General features: G+C 35.7%; 1 protein-coding gene across 2 annotated transcripts in view; it reads right to left on the reverse strand.

The window, feature by feature from the left end:
- The window catches only part of CEP85L (centrosomal protein 85 like), a 128,817-nt gene that overhangs the window by 26,780 nt on the left and 86,263 nt on the right, over positions 1-15,774 (reverse strand). The window contains exons 7-10 of one of the 2 annotated variants that reach the window (XM_055135900.1): positions 10,452-10,604; positions 8,145-8,293; positions 4,185-4,302; positions 3,457-3,507 (exon numbers count right to left, since the gene is read on the reverse strand). In XM_055135900.1, coding sequence (XP_054991875.1) covers positions 3,457-3,507; positions 4,185-4,302; positions 8,145-8,293; positions 10,452-10,604 — 471 coding nt within the window. Of the gene's footprint in view, positions 1-3,456; positions 3,508-4,184; positions 4,303-8,144; positions 8,300-10,451; positions 10,605-15,774 lie in introns of both variants that reach the window. The other variant, XM_055135899.1, reaches the window with a different exon arrangement.

The raw sequence follows: 15,774 nt of genomic DNA on the forward strand, positions 1-15,774 counted from the left end.
TGAGCACTGAGAAAGAGTAATCTCTTATTACCACTGGTCTGCCTCCCACTACTAAAATGTTTTTTAAAGATACCTCCACAAATCAGAAAAATACACATTTCAATTACTACATATATATACTGTCACTGAATCACCTTCATCCCGTTGATCCTCGATTTGCTCGAGCAGGCCCAGTAATGTCTCCATTTGTCCTAGTCCTGAGATTTTACAGCCTCTCTACTCATTCTTCCCAATGGTGCCGCATTGGAGGCTCTTTCAGGATTAGGGGAATGAGACCCATCATTGTTACTGTTTTTGGCATATGAATATGCCACAAGGAGCTTGCCAGGCTCTCCCATGCGGGCAGGAAACTCTCGGTAGCTTGCCAGGTTCTCCGAGAAGGAGAACTAGGCTATAAGATGTCGCTTCCGGGAGCTTAGTTTTATAGTCTCTGGATCTTGGCCGATGGGATTACTAAACATCTACAAAGAGAGATGTTATAATATACATGTCTTACCCACCAAAATATCAATGTCAAAGGACAATTTTAATCATCTTGTTGTTTGGGTTTTTGGGCCACACCCAGCTATGCTCAGGGCTTATTACTCTTGGTTTTGCACCCAGGCATCACTCCTGGCAATGCTTAGGAGATCAGATGCAATGTCAGGTTTCAAACGTGAATTGGCTATATGCAGAGCAAGTTACTACCTGCCGTACTATCTCCCTGGTACCCCAAGATCATTTTCATTAGGAAGTCTTATTGAAAAATGTTACCAAGTAAAACAGAATTTTTATTTGGCCTATGATAAAATAATAAAGGCTGAAAATCACTAACCAACTTGTGATTTGAATGGCTTGAAAAATAAGGGAAATTATGTTTATGGTATACAAATTAGAGAATATAAACACTGAACCATTTGGCACATAAACACTGCTGAGTTAGAATACAGTGTTTGATTAAATAGATAAATCATTTACTATGGTTAAAAGGCAAGACAGTACAATTTTGAAAATAAAACTATTTACTTTTGATTTAAAAAGTAGAAAAATTAAAATTTAGGAAGCAGAATGATAGTATAGTGTATAAGGCACTTGCTTTGCATGCAGCTGAAACTGGTTTGATCCCTGGCACTCCAAATGGTCCTCCTAGCAAAGCAAGGAGTGATCCCTGAGCACTTATAGAGCTAAGATTTAGTCCTAGGCAAAGCTGGGTGTGCCCCCCCAAATAAAACTTTATGACCAGTGATATTCTATCATGTTTAAACTATTACAGAGACATAATTACTATGTATTCTGGACCTAGGTTACTTTCTGGCATCACTTCTTACAACTAGAACTCAAAACACTGCATTCTAGTTTTATGATGGTCTTGAAGCATAACTGACAATGTAAGGGCACTATTTATTCGCTTCACCCAAATGACTTCATTCACAAATCTGATTTCTCATAGCACATCCTCAGGAAAACTTTTATGACCACTCTATGTAATATGACACTGTCATTGCCTATACCCTACTTCTGTTTTTAATAGCTCATCTCACTAGATGACATTATAGTGTTCTTTTCTCCATCTTATCTCAATAGAAGGACCAGAAACTTATTTTTTGGTCACTGATGAATCTTGTTTTTAACATTTTGTCAGAAAGTGTCTGGCACATAGGTATGTAGTTAAGTAAACCTCTAGCAAATCAATAAAAGAATGGAAACATTTAATCCATAAATGTGATTATGAATTATGGGCCAGATTCTCTAAATTATAAGTATGCACAGCCTCCACTACTGAGAAAGTAAAGGGGGTAAAGTCACAAATATCTAAACGTAATGGTCAATTCTACCAAAAAGAAAATCTTTCCAGGTTTTATTGAAGTAATATTTCTGCAGAATCTTGAAAACTGAGTAGATAAATCAGATGAGTATTCCTAGAAAAGTACTTTTTTGGAAGAACTGACATTTTCTAAGCCAATATATGTACATGCAGAGTATGACTATACATATATCTATTTCTTAGGGTGGACAAGTGGGAAGAAACAATTGTAGGAATGTTATGCTTATATTTAGGGTTTTAATCCACAGCTAACAAGGAGGTGTATAGAATTACTTCTATACCTGGTAGGAATCATATATACAACATTATAGCACTGAGACACTGGGGGATGGGGAAGAATAACTGGAAATAGAAAAAACTTTCAGAAGAGATTTTTTTTTTGGTGTCATATCCAGCAATGCTCAGAGGTTACTCCTGGCTTTGCACTCAGTAATCACTCCTGGCAGTGCTTGGGAGACCATATGGATGCCGGGGATCGAACCCATGTTGGCCACGTGAAAGGTAAATGCCCTCCCCATTGTGCTATCGCTCCAGCCCAGAGAAAAGAAATTGAATGAAAATGATACTATTAATAGGAATAGCAGAGAAAACAAAGAGAAATACTTGCATGAAACCCATACTAAGAACAGACCGGAAATAAAGCCCAGAGAATAGAGGAAGGAGTATAAGAAAGACAAAATGGTGCTATGAATGTATTTTCAAATGGCAATAGTGTATAAAGATCAAATAATATGTGAACTAAAATTAATTCATTGTTTTTAAGAGAGTCTCTTGCCCGAGTGCCTGGCTGTCTTCCCTGGGGCCTCCTCGGAGGGGATGGGTTCCAGCTTCCCTCCCTACCCCGAGCAGAGCTCCCGGTGGCTGAAGATATCTTATAGCCTACTTCTCCCTCTGGGAGAACCTGGAAAACTACTGGGAGTTTCCTGACCACACGGGAGAGCCTGGCAAGGTCTCCATGGTGTATTAATATTCCAAACCAGTAACAAGCTGTGTCTCATTCCTCTGACCCTGAAAGAGCCTTCAGTACAGCATCGTTGGAAGGACAAGTAGAGAGAGGCTTCTAAAATCTCAGGGCTTGGACGAATGGAGATGCTACTGAGACCGCTTGAGAAATTCAACAATCAACGGGATGATGATGATGATGATGATGATGATGATGTCTTTAATTAATAGAACATTGATAACTGGAAGGGTCCTCAGTGGAAGAGACTGACAATAGCCAATTAAAGAAGGTAAAGAACAGAGAAGAAAATATCCATAATTTTTGGAGAATTGACTTACATAAAAACACTTTCATTCTCAGAAACACTGAAAGATTATGGGTTTAAGAGAGAGTTCAGGAGGCAACGTGCCTCCTTTCCATGTGACCAACCCTGGCATGATCCAGGCACAACCTATGGTCCCCTGAGCACTGCCCAGGGTTATTCTGAGCACAATGTCAGGAATAGTTCCTGAGCATCACTGGATGAAGCTTCAAAACTCATCAACCACATAAAAGAACCTGAAACATTAATAGCAAAAATTTTGTCAATCTCACTTTAATTGCAAGTAAGCTTTTACACATATACATATGCTTTAGTATTTTATGTCAACGTAATCATTAGGAATAAATCTTATATAGCTAAATTAAAATAAGTACAAATATCCCTTACCTGAATTTCTACAACCATTCTGTCAATCTCATCTTGTTGGTTGTGTATTATCTACAACATGAGAAATAAATCAGTCTAAATAAAATTTACTATAGCTTTATACAAGAATCAGTACTTTAAAAACACAAAGAAAAGGACAGGACATTGTGAACAGTAAATTTAAACTTTTTTAAGTCAGGGTCTGATTTATATTTTTTACAAAAATATTTATACCAAGTGTTATTAAACAGCCCACAAACTACTTGAGTTATACATGGAAGTCTGTTTAGCTCTTTGTTTCTCTCTTTTTTTTTTTTTGGTTTTTGGGTCACACCCAGTGATGCACAGGGGTTACTCCTGGCTTTTCACTCAGGAATTACCCCTGTCGGTGCTCAGGGGACCATATGGGATGCTGGGATTAGAACCCGGGTCGGCCGCGTGCAAGGCAAACGCCCTACCCACTGTGCTACCGCTCCAGCCCCCTCTTTGTTTCTCTTTTTAAGATTTAACTGTCTCATGACTTTTTGACTTGTTTTCAGCTCATGCTTCCCATTAGTTCTTGACGAATACTTTCTGTAATTTATAAAAATAACTTTGAAATACTTAATCTAGAGAGAAAGAAATTTTTGTTTAAACAGCTATTTTCTAAATAAAAGCATTCTAACTAAAAATCTTGTAGGCTAGTAAATATTGGCAAACATTTACATCAAATAATTAAGTTAGGTACCTATGCTTACATATCCACTGACCTTACTAGTATTCTCATTTTGTTCTCTCAGGCTATCATTTTCATCCTGAAGCTGTTTTGCATCTAACATGGGAAGGCGGATTCCATCTTCAAGGCATCTCTCCACTTTTTGCTGCAAACTATTATTTAGAAAGACACAATTATATGAGTAAGCACTGCATCTTGTTTATTAAAAATAAACATAGACCAAGCAATAATCAATATATATAGTACAGGAATATTTGAATATATTTATCTCATACAAGAAAGAAATAAAATGGAGGTTAACCACCTTTTCAAAAATGCACATGAATCTGAGTTCAAAAGTTGTTGGTATGTGAAATCTTTAAACTTTACTGAAGTCCCTCATTATGCTAATCTGAGCTCTGCAGTCTAAATCCTGTTCTTTACCTCTCCCCACAGAATCATATTTCTTTTAATTAAGATAGTTGTGGTGGGAAGCATGAGAAGATGGACAAAAATCTTCAACATTTACTGTGTTTAGCAAGTTTGCTTGTAAGAGTAGTTAGTTGTTGTCTAAGCCATCAGAATTACACTTCTCTTTCATTGAGCAGAATAGCAAACTAATTAATCTATTACTTCACCTAACAATTTTATTTGCAATACATGGCACAGAATTGCATTTTAGAAGAGGAAAATGAATCCCTTATGACTAAATGTATCCATTATGACTGAAAGGATAAAGAGGAGTGGAAATATTAGCCCTGAGAAAATATGTCATGGTTGGGTAAACAAACTATAGCACAAAAAATAATAAGCAAAGGAGATCAGATAGAGCAGTAGCTTACATTAAGGTTCATGTGACCAACCCTGGTCAACCTTCATTGATTCCTAACACCACATTTTATCACTGGTTTGCCACATTCCCCCCACACCCCTCCCCACACACAAGAAAAATAATGAGTAGAAAGGGCTAAGCATATGTTTTGCATGCCAGAGACCTAAGACTGATCCAATGGCATCTATACAAAACAAGAAAAATTAGCAAAACCAAAAAAACACAGGAAGCTAAAACTAGTTAACATTTTCTTAACTACAATACTCAAGAATTGGAGAATACCAAAAGAAACAAACTTCTTACAATAAGAGTTTTATATAAAAAATATTTTCTCCTTTTAGTTCTCAGGTCTCTCTTCTTTAAAAAAGGAACAAGAAGAAGAAGAAATGGCACACTTACATTGCAGAGAAAGAACTGACAGTTCAGAATGTTACAAATGTTATGTGAAGGACTTCAGATACATTAAGGAACAACAGAACCAAAGAGGTTAATTGGTTTGTTTTTGGGCAACAGCCAGCAGTGTACAGAGGCTACTCCAAGGCTCAGTCCTCTGAAAATCACTCCTGGCGATGCTCAGGAGACTGTGTGGTGCCAGGAATCTAAACCAGAGCTTCAGCATGCAGAGCATGTCATCCAACTCAATAAGCCATCTCCCTGGCCCATGCTTCCTATCTTGTTCTCTTTTTGATTTGGGGGCTGCATCTGACTGGGCTTATTCCTGGCTCTGTACTCAGAAATCATTCCTGGGGAGCTGGGAACAAATTTGGGTTGGTTGCATGCAGGGAAAGCACATTACACTGTTATATCTCTAGCCCACAGGGTATTATGTATTGTAAGTATATGGTATGGTATTGCCTTATAACATACTGCTACTTGTCACAAAAGTATTTCATTTTTTAGTCTGTAAGTGAAAAGGGCTGGAGTGATAGCACAGCGGTTGAGTGTTCGCCTTTCATGCAGCCGACCCGAGTTCGATTCCTCCACCCCTCTCGGAGAGCCTGGCAAGCTACTGAGAGTATGGAGCCCGCATGGCAGAGCCTGGCAAGCTACCCATGCCTATTGGATATGCCAAAAACAGTAACAACAAGTCTCTCAATGAGAGAGTTACTGATGCCCGCTCAAACAAATCGATAAGCAACGGGATGACAATGACGGTTTCAAGTAAGATATAAGTTTCAAGTGAAAAGTGCATAATTTATTTTTAAGAACAAGCTCTAATCTATCCAGAGTCAAGACTATTTCTATATATTTGTAACATTTCAAGAGAAATAAAATACATTAAAACTATTTAGTTCACTTATACTTTGGGGAAAGGGTAGGAATCAGTTATTTAGAGGGAAAATACTCTATTACAGAAAAATACAAAATAAGTTTTATTTCATGTATATATTCTCATCTTATCAATGTTATGAGGCATATTCACTTAGAAAAGCAATGAATTGGGGTTGAAGGATTAGTACAGCATGTAGGGCACTTGCCTTGCATGCAGCTGACCTGGGTTCAATACCTGGCATCCCATTTGGTCCCCCAAGTACTGCCAGGAGTGATTCCTGAGCTCAGAGCCATGAGAAACCCCTGAGTACTGCCAGAGGTGACCCCAAAACAAAAAAATTTAAAACAAAAAACAAAATTTAAAAAAAAGTAATGAATCTTCAAATAGCAGAGGTACCTACAATTGTACAGGGATCTCACGCAACTATTTTACTTACAACTTCATTTCTAATGGAAAAAAATCTTAACTCATTTTTAAATCACCAAATTTCTTATCATTTTTAAATCACCAAAGTTCTTATGTACCCATAAAGCAAAATTGCAACCATTATATAAAAACTGATAAATTATCTAATTTAATCACATATGCATGCATTATGAGAACTTAATACTTTACTGCAGAGCTGAGAGAACTGAGATAATACCCACCCACATTACAGTCACGCAGTCTGTCTTTGGTATTTACTTGAAATTACGAGAAACTTTCTAGAATGATATACTAAAACATGGAAATGGGTTCAGAACCACACTTTATTAAACTTTGTAAATCATGGCTACTAAAGTTAATTATTCTCCAAGAACTTAAGAGAAAATGTAAAACAGAAAATATGAAACTATGTTAAATATATCAAAGTACATAATGAAAGAAAACAAAGATTAAAATAAATTTAGGTGTGCCTAATTTTAACATTCAGAAACAACACAAATTGAGTTTGTGTGATCCCTATAAACAAAAGTATATTACCTATTTTCATTTTATCAATAAGAGAAAAAGATACAAGGTTGAATCACTGTAGGTCAGAAAGCTATTCTGAGACTAGAGAATTGCATTTATGATGTGCAGTCAGAAAGAAGGAAATAAAGGAAGAATAGGAGAAAATAAAAGCTAGAATCTAAAGAATAAAGTTTATTGAAACTGAGATTAGAAACCCTGGCGACTTCTTTGTTCCAGAAATCAGAGGTTTTCTTCACTGTAACTCAAGGTGAAAAATGTGCATCAGGCATATTTAAAACTTTGAAAGTGCAGTAAGACAATATTGACATAAAATTATCAGGATTTTGATAAAAAATGGGATAGAATGAGATATATGAATGATACATAACTTATTTTTTATATTTGATTTTCTTCTATTTTCAAATCTATTCTTCAGGATAGTTTTACATATTTATAATTGGTAATTTGTGAAGGCTTAAGTTTTACAAAGAAGGTAATAGGTCTAGAAACACAGGTTCTCTCTTTTTTTTTCAGGCAACTAACATTAATCTCTCAGCTTAAAACATTAGTTATATACTACTGGATGATATTCACTATAATTCTATTAATTTATTTTAAAAGTTCCCATGTCAAGGAATGTGAGTAAACTTGGACAGGTGGTGGAAAAAGCCCTGTACTCTGTGGAAGGATAAAACAGGAGTCAACTGCTTAACTTATATATCCTTAAGGAGCACAGAGTAAGCATTTTGCTACTACTCTGTTATTTAGAAGATGTACTTATTTTTTGAAAAAGCCATAAGAAGAAGAAGCCATCAAAACTAAGACAGCCTGTTTTAGTGAAATAATATTGCTGGTTCTTAAAAGTGCATCCTTAAGATAACAGTAATATTAATAAAATATATTTACATGAAATGCTTAAAGAAAAATATGAATAACTTAAAACTGCATTTAATAGTAGTTAATGAAGGTATTCTTACCTCTGAACAGTAGTTACCAACTCCTTTTCTTTCTTTTTCTGGCAAATTATTTGTGCCTCCTTCTCTTGACACTGTGTTTTGATCTCGTCAAGCTTATTTTCCATATCTTTCAGTGTGTCTTGCAAATTCTTATTTTTTTCTTCTAAAACCTGCAGCTAAGGAGAATGTTCTTAATCTCCATAACATTTGAAATATTTAAATGTATCTTTATTAAAAATTGTCTCAAATTTTTGTTTACAAAATTTTAACAGACTTATGGCTGCAATCACTCTATCTTCACCCATTACATCTAACAAAATTTTATGCCTGTTAAAAGAATCTGAAAGAACAGGATGATAGAGAAAAAGAGAATGGAATTAAATTTTTCTGAAAGACAGAAAAACGTAAAACATATTGAATTGACGATATTAAAATTATTTTTAGTTGTGGAAAGAAACAAACTTTGCCATGTTTAAAGTGAAGGAGCAATTCAGAGTGCTAAATACTCTCAATTATTTCATACATAGTTGCCAAAACTCTCTTCAAATTACAAAACAAATTCTACAGCTACTAACAACTCCCCATACAACTCTTCCCCCTGGCTTCTGGTAATCACTATTTTCTATTCTAGGTACCTCAGAGTGGGATCATAAAATATTTCTCTTTTGTGGACCAGTTTATTTTATTTGGAAATATGTCCTTAAAATTGTATCCATACATCAGATTTTGCTTATACATTCTTCTACCAATGAAAATTTGAGTTTCCTTCATCTTTCAGCTATTGCAAATAATGCTGATACGAAAGTGATGTACAAACAATTATGTGACACTTTCATTCTTATGTGTGCAAACTCAGAAGTAAAATGAATGAGTCATATAGAATTTTTAAGGACTGCCATATAGTTTGTCATAGGTCTACATCATTTTACATTATCACCAACAGTATTGTAAAGATTCTGCTTTCTCCACACTGTCACCACAGCTAGTCACACATTTTTTTGAGAGCCACACCAGGCAGTGCTTAGGGCTTACTCCTGGCTCTGTGCATAGGTATCACTCCTGGCTGGGCTAGAAGGACCATCTGGGGTGCGGGGAATTGACTGTGTGCAAGGCAATTGCCTGAACTACTGTACTATTTCATCAGACCTTACTTATGTTACCCATCTCAGTGAGTTTAATAACATGTTTCAAATCTATATTTTAACTTGTTTCAGCTCATTCAACCTCCTATTATCCCCTTCTTTAGGTTTTACCCTTAATTTTCTAATTCATAAATTAATATGATCAGAGAATATATTATTAGGTTTAGAGTCTGAAGAATAATAACACCACATAGATTAATGATTTCCAACTGCACATTATTTAAAAAAGAAGTATGAAGACATTTTTTATTGGTAGGTAATGAAAGAAGCAGAGCTATTGGCATCTATTAGGTATAGGCCAGAAATTTGTTACATATCCTTTAATTCCAGAATCAAAAATCCCACACCAGGAATTTCTAAACAAAAAAATCATTTACCTTTCAAATGTTAGTAATGCCAAAGTTGAAAAATTGCATGATTACAAATACTAAGAAAAGACTTAGGAATAGGTTTTAAAGATTTATAAAGTTTCAAGGCCTAAGGTTAGTTGGCTGAAAAACTTAGGATGAGGAATCGTTGAGAAAGTTATCAGAAAATAAGTCAGATATGTTATAGATTAAGGAGTCAGAAAAATAAATTATGGAAATATCAAGAAAAATTAGAAAATACATTGAACATATAGGTAACATTTTTTTAAAAGGTAATGGTGGTGTGTCAACTTAAGCCTTGGTGAGTCACAGAGGATACTGAGAAATGCCACAACTGGAGTAGGAACTTACAAGTATATGGGAAGGAGAGTTGTCAGAATAGTTTGGAAAACAATTTTGGAGTAGGTATTAAAAGTTAGCATACAGATTTATTAAGAGGTAATATTTTCATTAAAAAGAAAAACCAATGCTTAGATAAACAGTACTAAAAGTTGCTATTAAAATAGCAATTATATGGATTTAACTTGTAATTAACAAAGTTACAGTACAAAAATTACAAAATTTCAAGCCAACTCAAAAACTAACATATTTTGTTGTTTGTTTTGGGATCAAACATGGAAGTTCTCCCAGTGTTCAGGGTTTACTCCTGGTTCTGCATTCAGGGATCAATCTGGTGGGGCTCAGGAAACAATATGGGGTGACAGGGACTAAACCTGGGCCAGCTGTGGTCAAGGCAAATGCTCTACCTGTTGTACTATTGCTCTGGCTCTCCCAAACTAATATTTTTGTGTCATTTAAAGATGAGCATTTTATATTACCTGTAGACTCTGACTCTGCACATCATCTAGAGTTGGAAGATCAGCCAGATACTTTTCCAAGGTCTCAATTCTTCTCTGTTTTTCTTTGTTTTGTTCGGATTCTTTCTGACATTTCTTTTTCAGGCTATTGATGTATCTATCTCTGGTTTTAAGCTGAAGAAATATATTGTGACTCTTCAGTGGATAAGTGATTTAAAAAGGATTAACATTTAATAGCAAATCAACATTCTAGTCTCAGGCATCACTGACTTCACCAACAGTTGCAGGTTATAAAGACTATCACCAAAGTAAAGTTTACCTTAATTTCATCAATTCTTTGATTTATGTATTTTTTTTCAAATCATATAACAGAAATCAGAGCTTTTGGAGGCTTTACTGTGTGCTGATGACATCCTACAGACTACCCATTCAGGTAGCAGTAATGGTAGGCTTCCTTTGTTTCCCCTATATGCACATGAGAAAATATGGTCTTGAAACTATGTGTTGAAGTTTATGTGATGCTTAAAATGTTTTAAAATGTTATATTAAAAGTTGACAAAGAGGAAGTAATTTGGTTCCCAGAAAGACAGAGAAGCAGAACCATATTGTATAATTTGAAATCAGTGAAGCAAGTATTCAGCTCTGGAAGAATGATTTCAGTTTGTTATTTTGTGCAAAAGCTATATCCAATTTCTTTTTTTATGTTAAGGCAACTACACAAAATTAAAGTTGTTTTCTTACTAATATCTTAAATATCAATGGTAACTGAAAACCTATTATTGAATATGGTATATGATTCTAGAAAATTCCAATTTGTATAGAAGAAATCTCAGATTTTTATAGAATAAATCTCACCTTCTACCTGAAATATGATATATTTAAATTTTACCTTATATCCAAACCTCTTTAATACTTAAAGATCAGTTTAAATTACGTGCATACAAATAGTTATCTAAAAGTAATTCACATATATATTTACCTTTAATTACCACTCTTCCAAACATTTAGCATTCTTACAGAATTTGTTTCAAAATGTTTTTAGTTCTTTATCGTATTCACCAAGCAAATAATTTACAGTTATTTGTAGTGTAAAGGATTTACTCTTTCAAATTTTATTAAAGTTAACATTTCTCCACAATACAGTTTCTTTAATGCCTAAACTTGTTTATGTTAGGTCTACTGTATAACAGTATTTGGGACTTTCATTTGGGGGTTTCTTTAGAGCCAAATGTACTGGTGTGACATTAGACCTGTGAGCTATCAGAACAAACTCAAACTATATAATACAATTTGCCATTCTGAATGTGAGAATCATAAAAGATATTAGAGATTTAACTACAAGTCACAGAGACAGTGTTGGAATTTAAATAAATTAACTGTTTGAAAAATCAATGTTAGTTCACTTTTTTTTTTCCTTTTTGGGTCACACCTGGCGATGCACAGGGGTTACTCCTGGCTCATGCACTTAGGAATTACTCCTGCTAGTGCTCAAGGGACCATATCGGACGCTGGAAATTGAACCTGGGTCGGCCACGTGCAAGGCAAACACCGTACCATCTGTGCTATCGCTCCAGTCCCTGTTCTGTCACTTTTTTTCCCTATTGCTTCTAAACAAATTCCTCTAAGTTTTCTAGCGACCTGCTGTGTCTAGATTTCCCATCAACAAGGCAGCCTTTGCCCTAGTAAAATGACCCTGTGAACTACAGGAGTACATATAAATAACCAGTCTATTTTTTTATCAATATGCTCCTAATTTGTTCCTAACTTTACAGTCAATTGCTTAAGTGCCTTCATGGGACAGAATGATGTCCTCAAAACTCAAACACTGGAACAGATTAGTCAAGATGACTTTTACAATGTAAATATCTTCTAGTTCTTTTTTTTCCCTCAAGTTGATCAGCTGTTTTATTTGTAGTCATGATAAATGTCAAAATGTAGCATGAATAAACTGAAAATTTCCTGAGCATACAACTAATTTAATACAAGATTAATTTAGCTTATTTTGCAAGCTTAGATTATTTCATTCTTATGACTCTGAAAATGAAAAGAAATTTCACTGCTTCACCCAGATATTAAGGTTACCACTAGTTGTTCATTTAAGAAAATCCTAACATTGTAAATCTTCACTTTATTTTTTTTGACTGAATTCAGAGAAGAATTTATTTTAAAGGAAGAAAAAGTGGGAAGGAAAAGTCCTATATTATGAGAGAGGTTTCCTAAGTAAGATCTGTAACCAATAACTTTTAAGAATCAACAGTTAATTTCTCACACTATGTAAGTTACTTTATAATATATTTCTAAGTCTCATTCCATATTTTATTTTGAGTATTCCCAGTTTACTAACTGCTTTTTTGGTGTATTAACAGTGGAATTAACTAGTACTTCAGTGTGACACTAATTTTACTAATGGTTTTTCTGAACTTTTGACACAATGCTATTCTTTGATCTCAAGCCTCTGTCATTATTCTGTTGTATAACACTTGTTACTTGCTGATCATGAACTAATTATACATAACCACTTATTCTTACGGTTTTCAGCCCTACTAATGAAGGGTAGCTGGTTCAGTATGGTTTGGGGTATCACACTCCAAGGGATATTTATGGTTCTGTGCTAAGGGTCACTCCTGACAATGTTCAAAGGATAATGAGGTGCCAGGGTCAACCACACACAAGGCAAGTATCTTAAGCCCTATACTACATCCCTCTGGGTTCTTTGTTATAATTATTTTTATCCATGCTTTGCTGTTTCAAAAGTTGCTAAATATGAAATCCAGAAATTATCTCAGGTAAATGGGCATCACTGGGGACTGAGATCTCCAAGCCTGCTCAGATTGGGACTGGGCCTCCTCCACCAGATCCCCCATATTCCAGTAGCTAGGCAGTCACACCCACAAACCTCCCCCAGCGCCGTGTATTCCTATCAATAGCCAAGATCCAGAGACTATAAAACAAAGTTCCTGGAAGCGACCTCTTATTGTCTAGTTCTCCCTCTCAGAGAACCCGGCAAGCTACCAAGAGTATCCTGCCCACACAGCAGAGCCTGACAAGCTCCCTGTGGCATATTCGATATGCCAAAAACAGTAACAATGATGGGTCTCATTCCCCTGACCCTGAAAGAGCCTCCAATGTGGCACCGTTGGGACGGACAAGTAAAGAGAGGCTGCTAAAATCTCAGGGCTAGGACAAATGGAGACATTACTGGTGCCCGCTTGAGCAAATTGATGAACAACGGGATGACAGTGACACAGTGATGCAGTGAAATGGGCATCACTAATAAACTGCTTTAAATATTAAGATTTTTTAAAGGTATACTAATATTTATATCCTTTCAAAAGATAAAATAACTTATTTAATTTAAAAATACAATTATTAGATCAAAATGAATTAGTGAGAAAATGCTTTCCCCTAAATATTTTTATGAATAACTATCATCATAGCAAAGGAATCAGCTGAAGAGTTAAATTTTCCACAATGTTACCCCTAATTTTCCAAAATTTTTTATCTAGATCTGTTACTCACTATTACTATAACTGTTACTCACTATCACTATTACTATTATAGTGATATAATAATATATATTACTATTATATAGATACAACTGTTACATAAATCTTACTATTCTAAAACTTTAGGTAGAACTACATTTTGTAACAAGATATAATTTTCACTTCATAGGTTTTTTTGTGAAGATTAGAATTAAATGAGGAAATATATTCATTGTATATTACTATATTGCCTCACAACCATGAAAGAACTCAAATTACCACATTTAATGTCTTATGCCACAGAATCATTCTATTTTTTAGGGTAAGTGGTAAGACTCATGGCTTTCTCTGGACTCTGCTCAGGGATCACTCTTGGTGGGCTCAAGTGATCATACGGGATGTCAGGGATAGAACTCTTGTCAGCTTTGTGCAAGGAAAGTGCTTTACCTGCTGTACTATGACTGTCGCCCAGAATCAGTATTGAAAAGGATTTCAAAGAGTAAACGAAGAAGGAAATTGTGAAATGAAATTTCATGTGGAACAAAACTGTTGTTTTGTTGCTGAATTAATCACTATCCCTGAGCTTCTAAACTTCTGCAATAATTCAACTCATGGGGCCAAGAAGGAAGTACCGATAAGGGACTTGCCTTGCATGTGCTCCTTGTTTAATTCTAGGCACACCATATGGTCCCTTAAGCCCCGTCAAGAGTAACTCCTGAAATAAGTCCTGCGTAGCACTAAGTGTGGCCCACAAACTACGATGATAATAATTCAACTTATCTCAATGTCCTCTGATACAAACTGCATCCTCTACTGCCACACCCCCACCTCCAGTCTCCCTGTTTGTGGACATTTCCATTCTAAAGTGCCTTGCTCAATTAAGAGGGTCCCAAGACAGAGAGGCAGGTCCTCTATTCTCTATTTTGGCATCCACAGTCAGCCTCATTCGTATTTCTCTAGGTAACTTACTTTTTTTGTACTCTGAACCTCCCCATTTATTTTTCTCTCTCTCTCTTCTCTCTCACACACATATATGTACATATATGCACATCTATACATATATGTATAGATGTACACATATGTACATACATGTACATACACACATATTCTTTCCTAGCCCTTTGTTTGTGTTATCTCACATTTCTTACCTCTTGGTAAAAAATCACTCAAAAGAATTCAGCCATTCAATATGCCAGCTCCCATGGCCATTACTACATATGCTACAGTGACACACATTCATCTATGCCCCCACCTTTGTAAAGCTTGCAGAGAATTATAAAAGTATTCAAAACTGTGTTAAGCACTGAACAATAAATAACAAAATACTATAATCATAGTCTACTGAGTCTACCACTGGCTGAAATACCACTAAACAGCACTGTTACTGTCATTGTCACCCCATTGCTCATTGATTTGCTCGAGCAGGCACCAGTAATGTCTCCATTGTGAAACTTGTTACTGCTTTTGGCATATCGAATACACCATGGGTACTTTGCCAGGCTCTGCCGTGCAGGCGAGATACTCTCTGTAGCTTGTCAGGCTCTCCGAGAGGGGCGGAGGAATCGAACCATCGAACCCAGGTTGGCTGCATGCAAGGCAAATGCCCTACCTGCTGTGCTATAGCTCCAGCCCCACTAAACAGCACATCACTGTAAAATAAAGGATTGAAAGTAAAGACATTCAAGCTAAGACTTGAAAAGATAGGTGACTAGGAAGTGGTAAGAGATAACCAAATATTTCCCAGGCAATGGGTACACTTTGTGTAAGACTGTGATCCCAGAAACAAAGTCAAACCTTTGTAAGGCACTACATTGAGAGTCAGTGTACCCAAGGGGTATGGTGAAGTCTGTAACAGTTAG

Source organism: Sorex araneus, chromosome 4, assembly GCF_027595985.1.
Source record: "Sorex araneus isolate mSorAra2 chromosome 4, mSorAra2.pri, whole genome shotgun sequence".
NCBI classification, from domain to species: domain Eukaryota; kingdom Metazoa; phylum Chordata; class Mammalia; order Eulipotyphla; family Soricidae; genus Sorex; species Sorex araneus.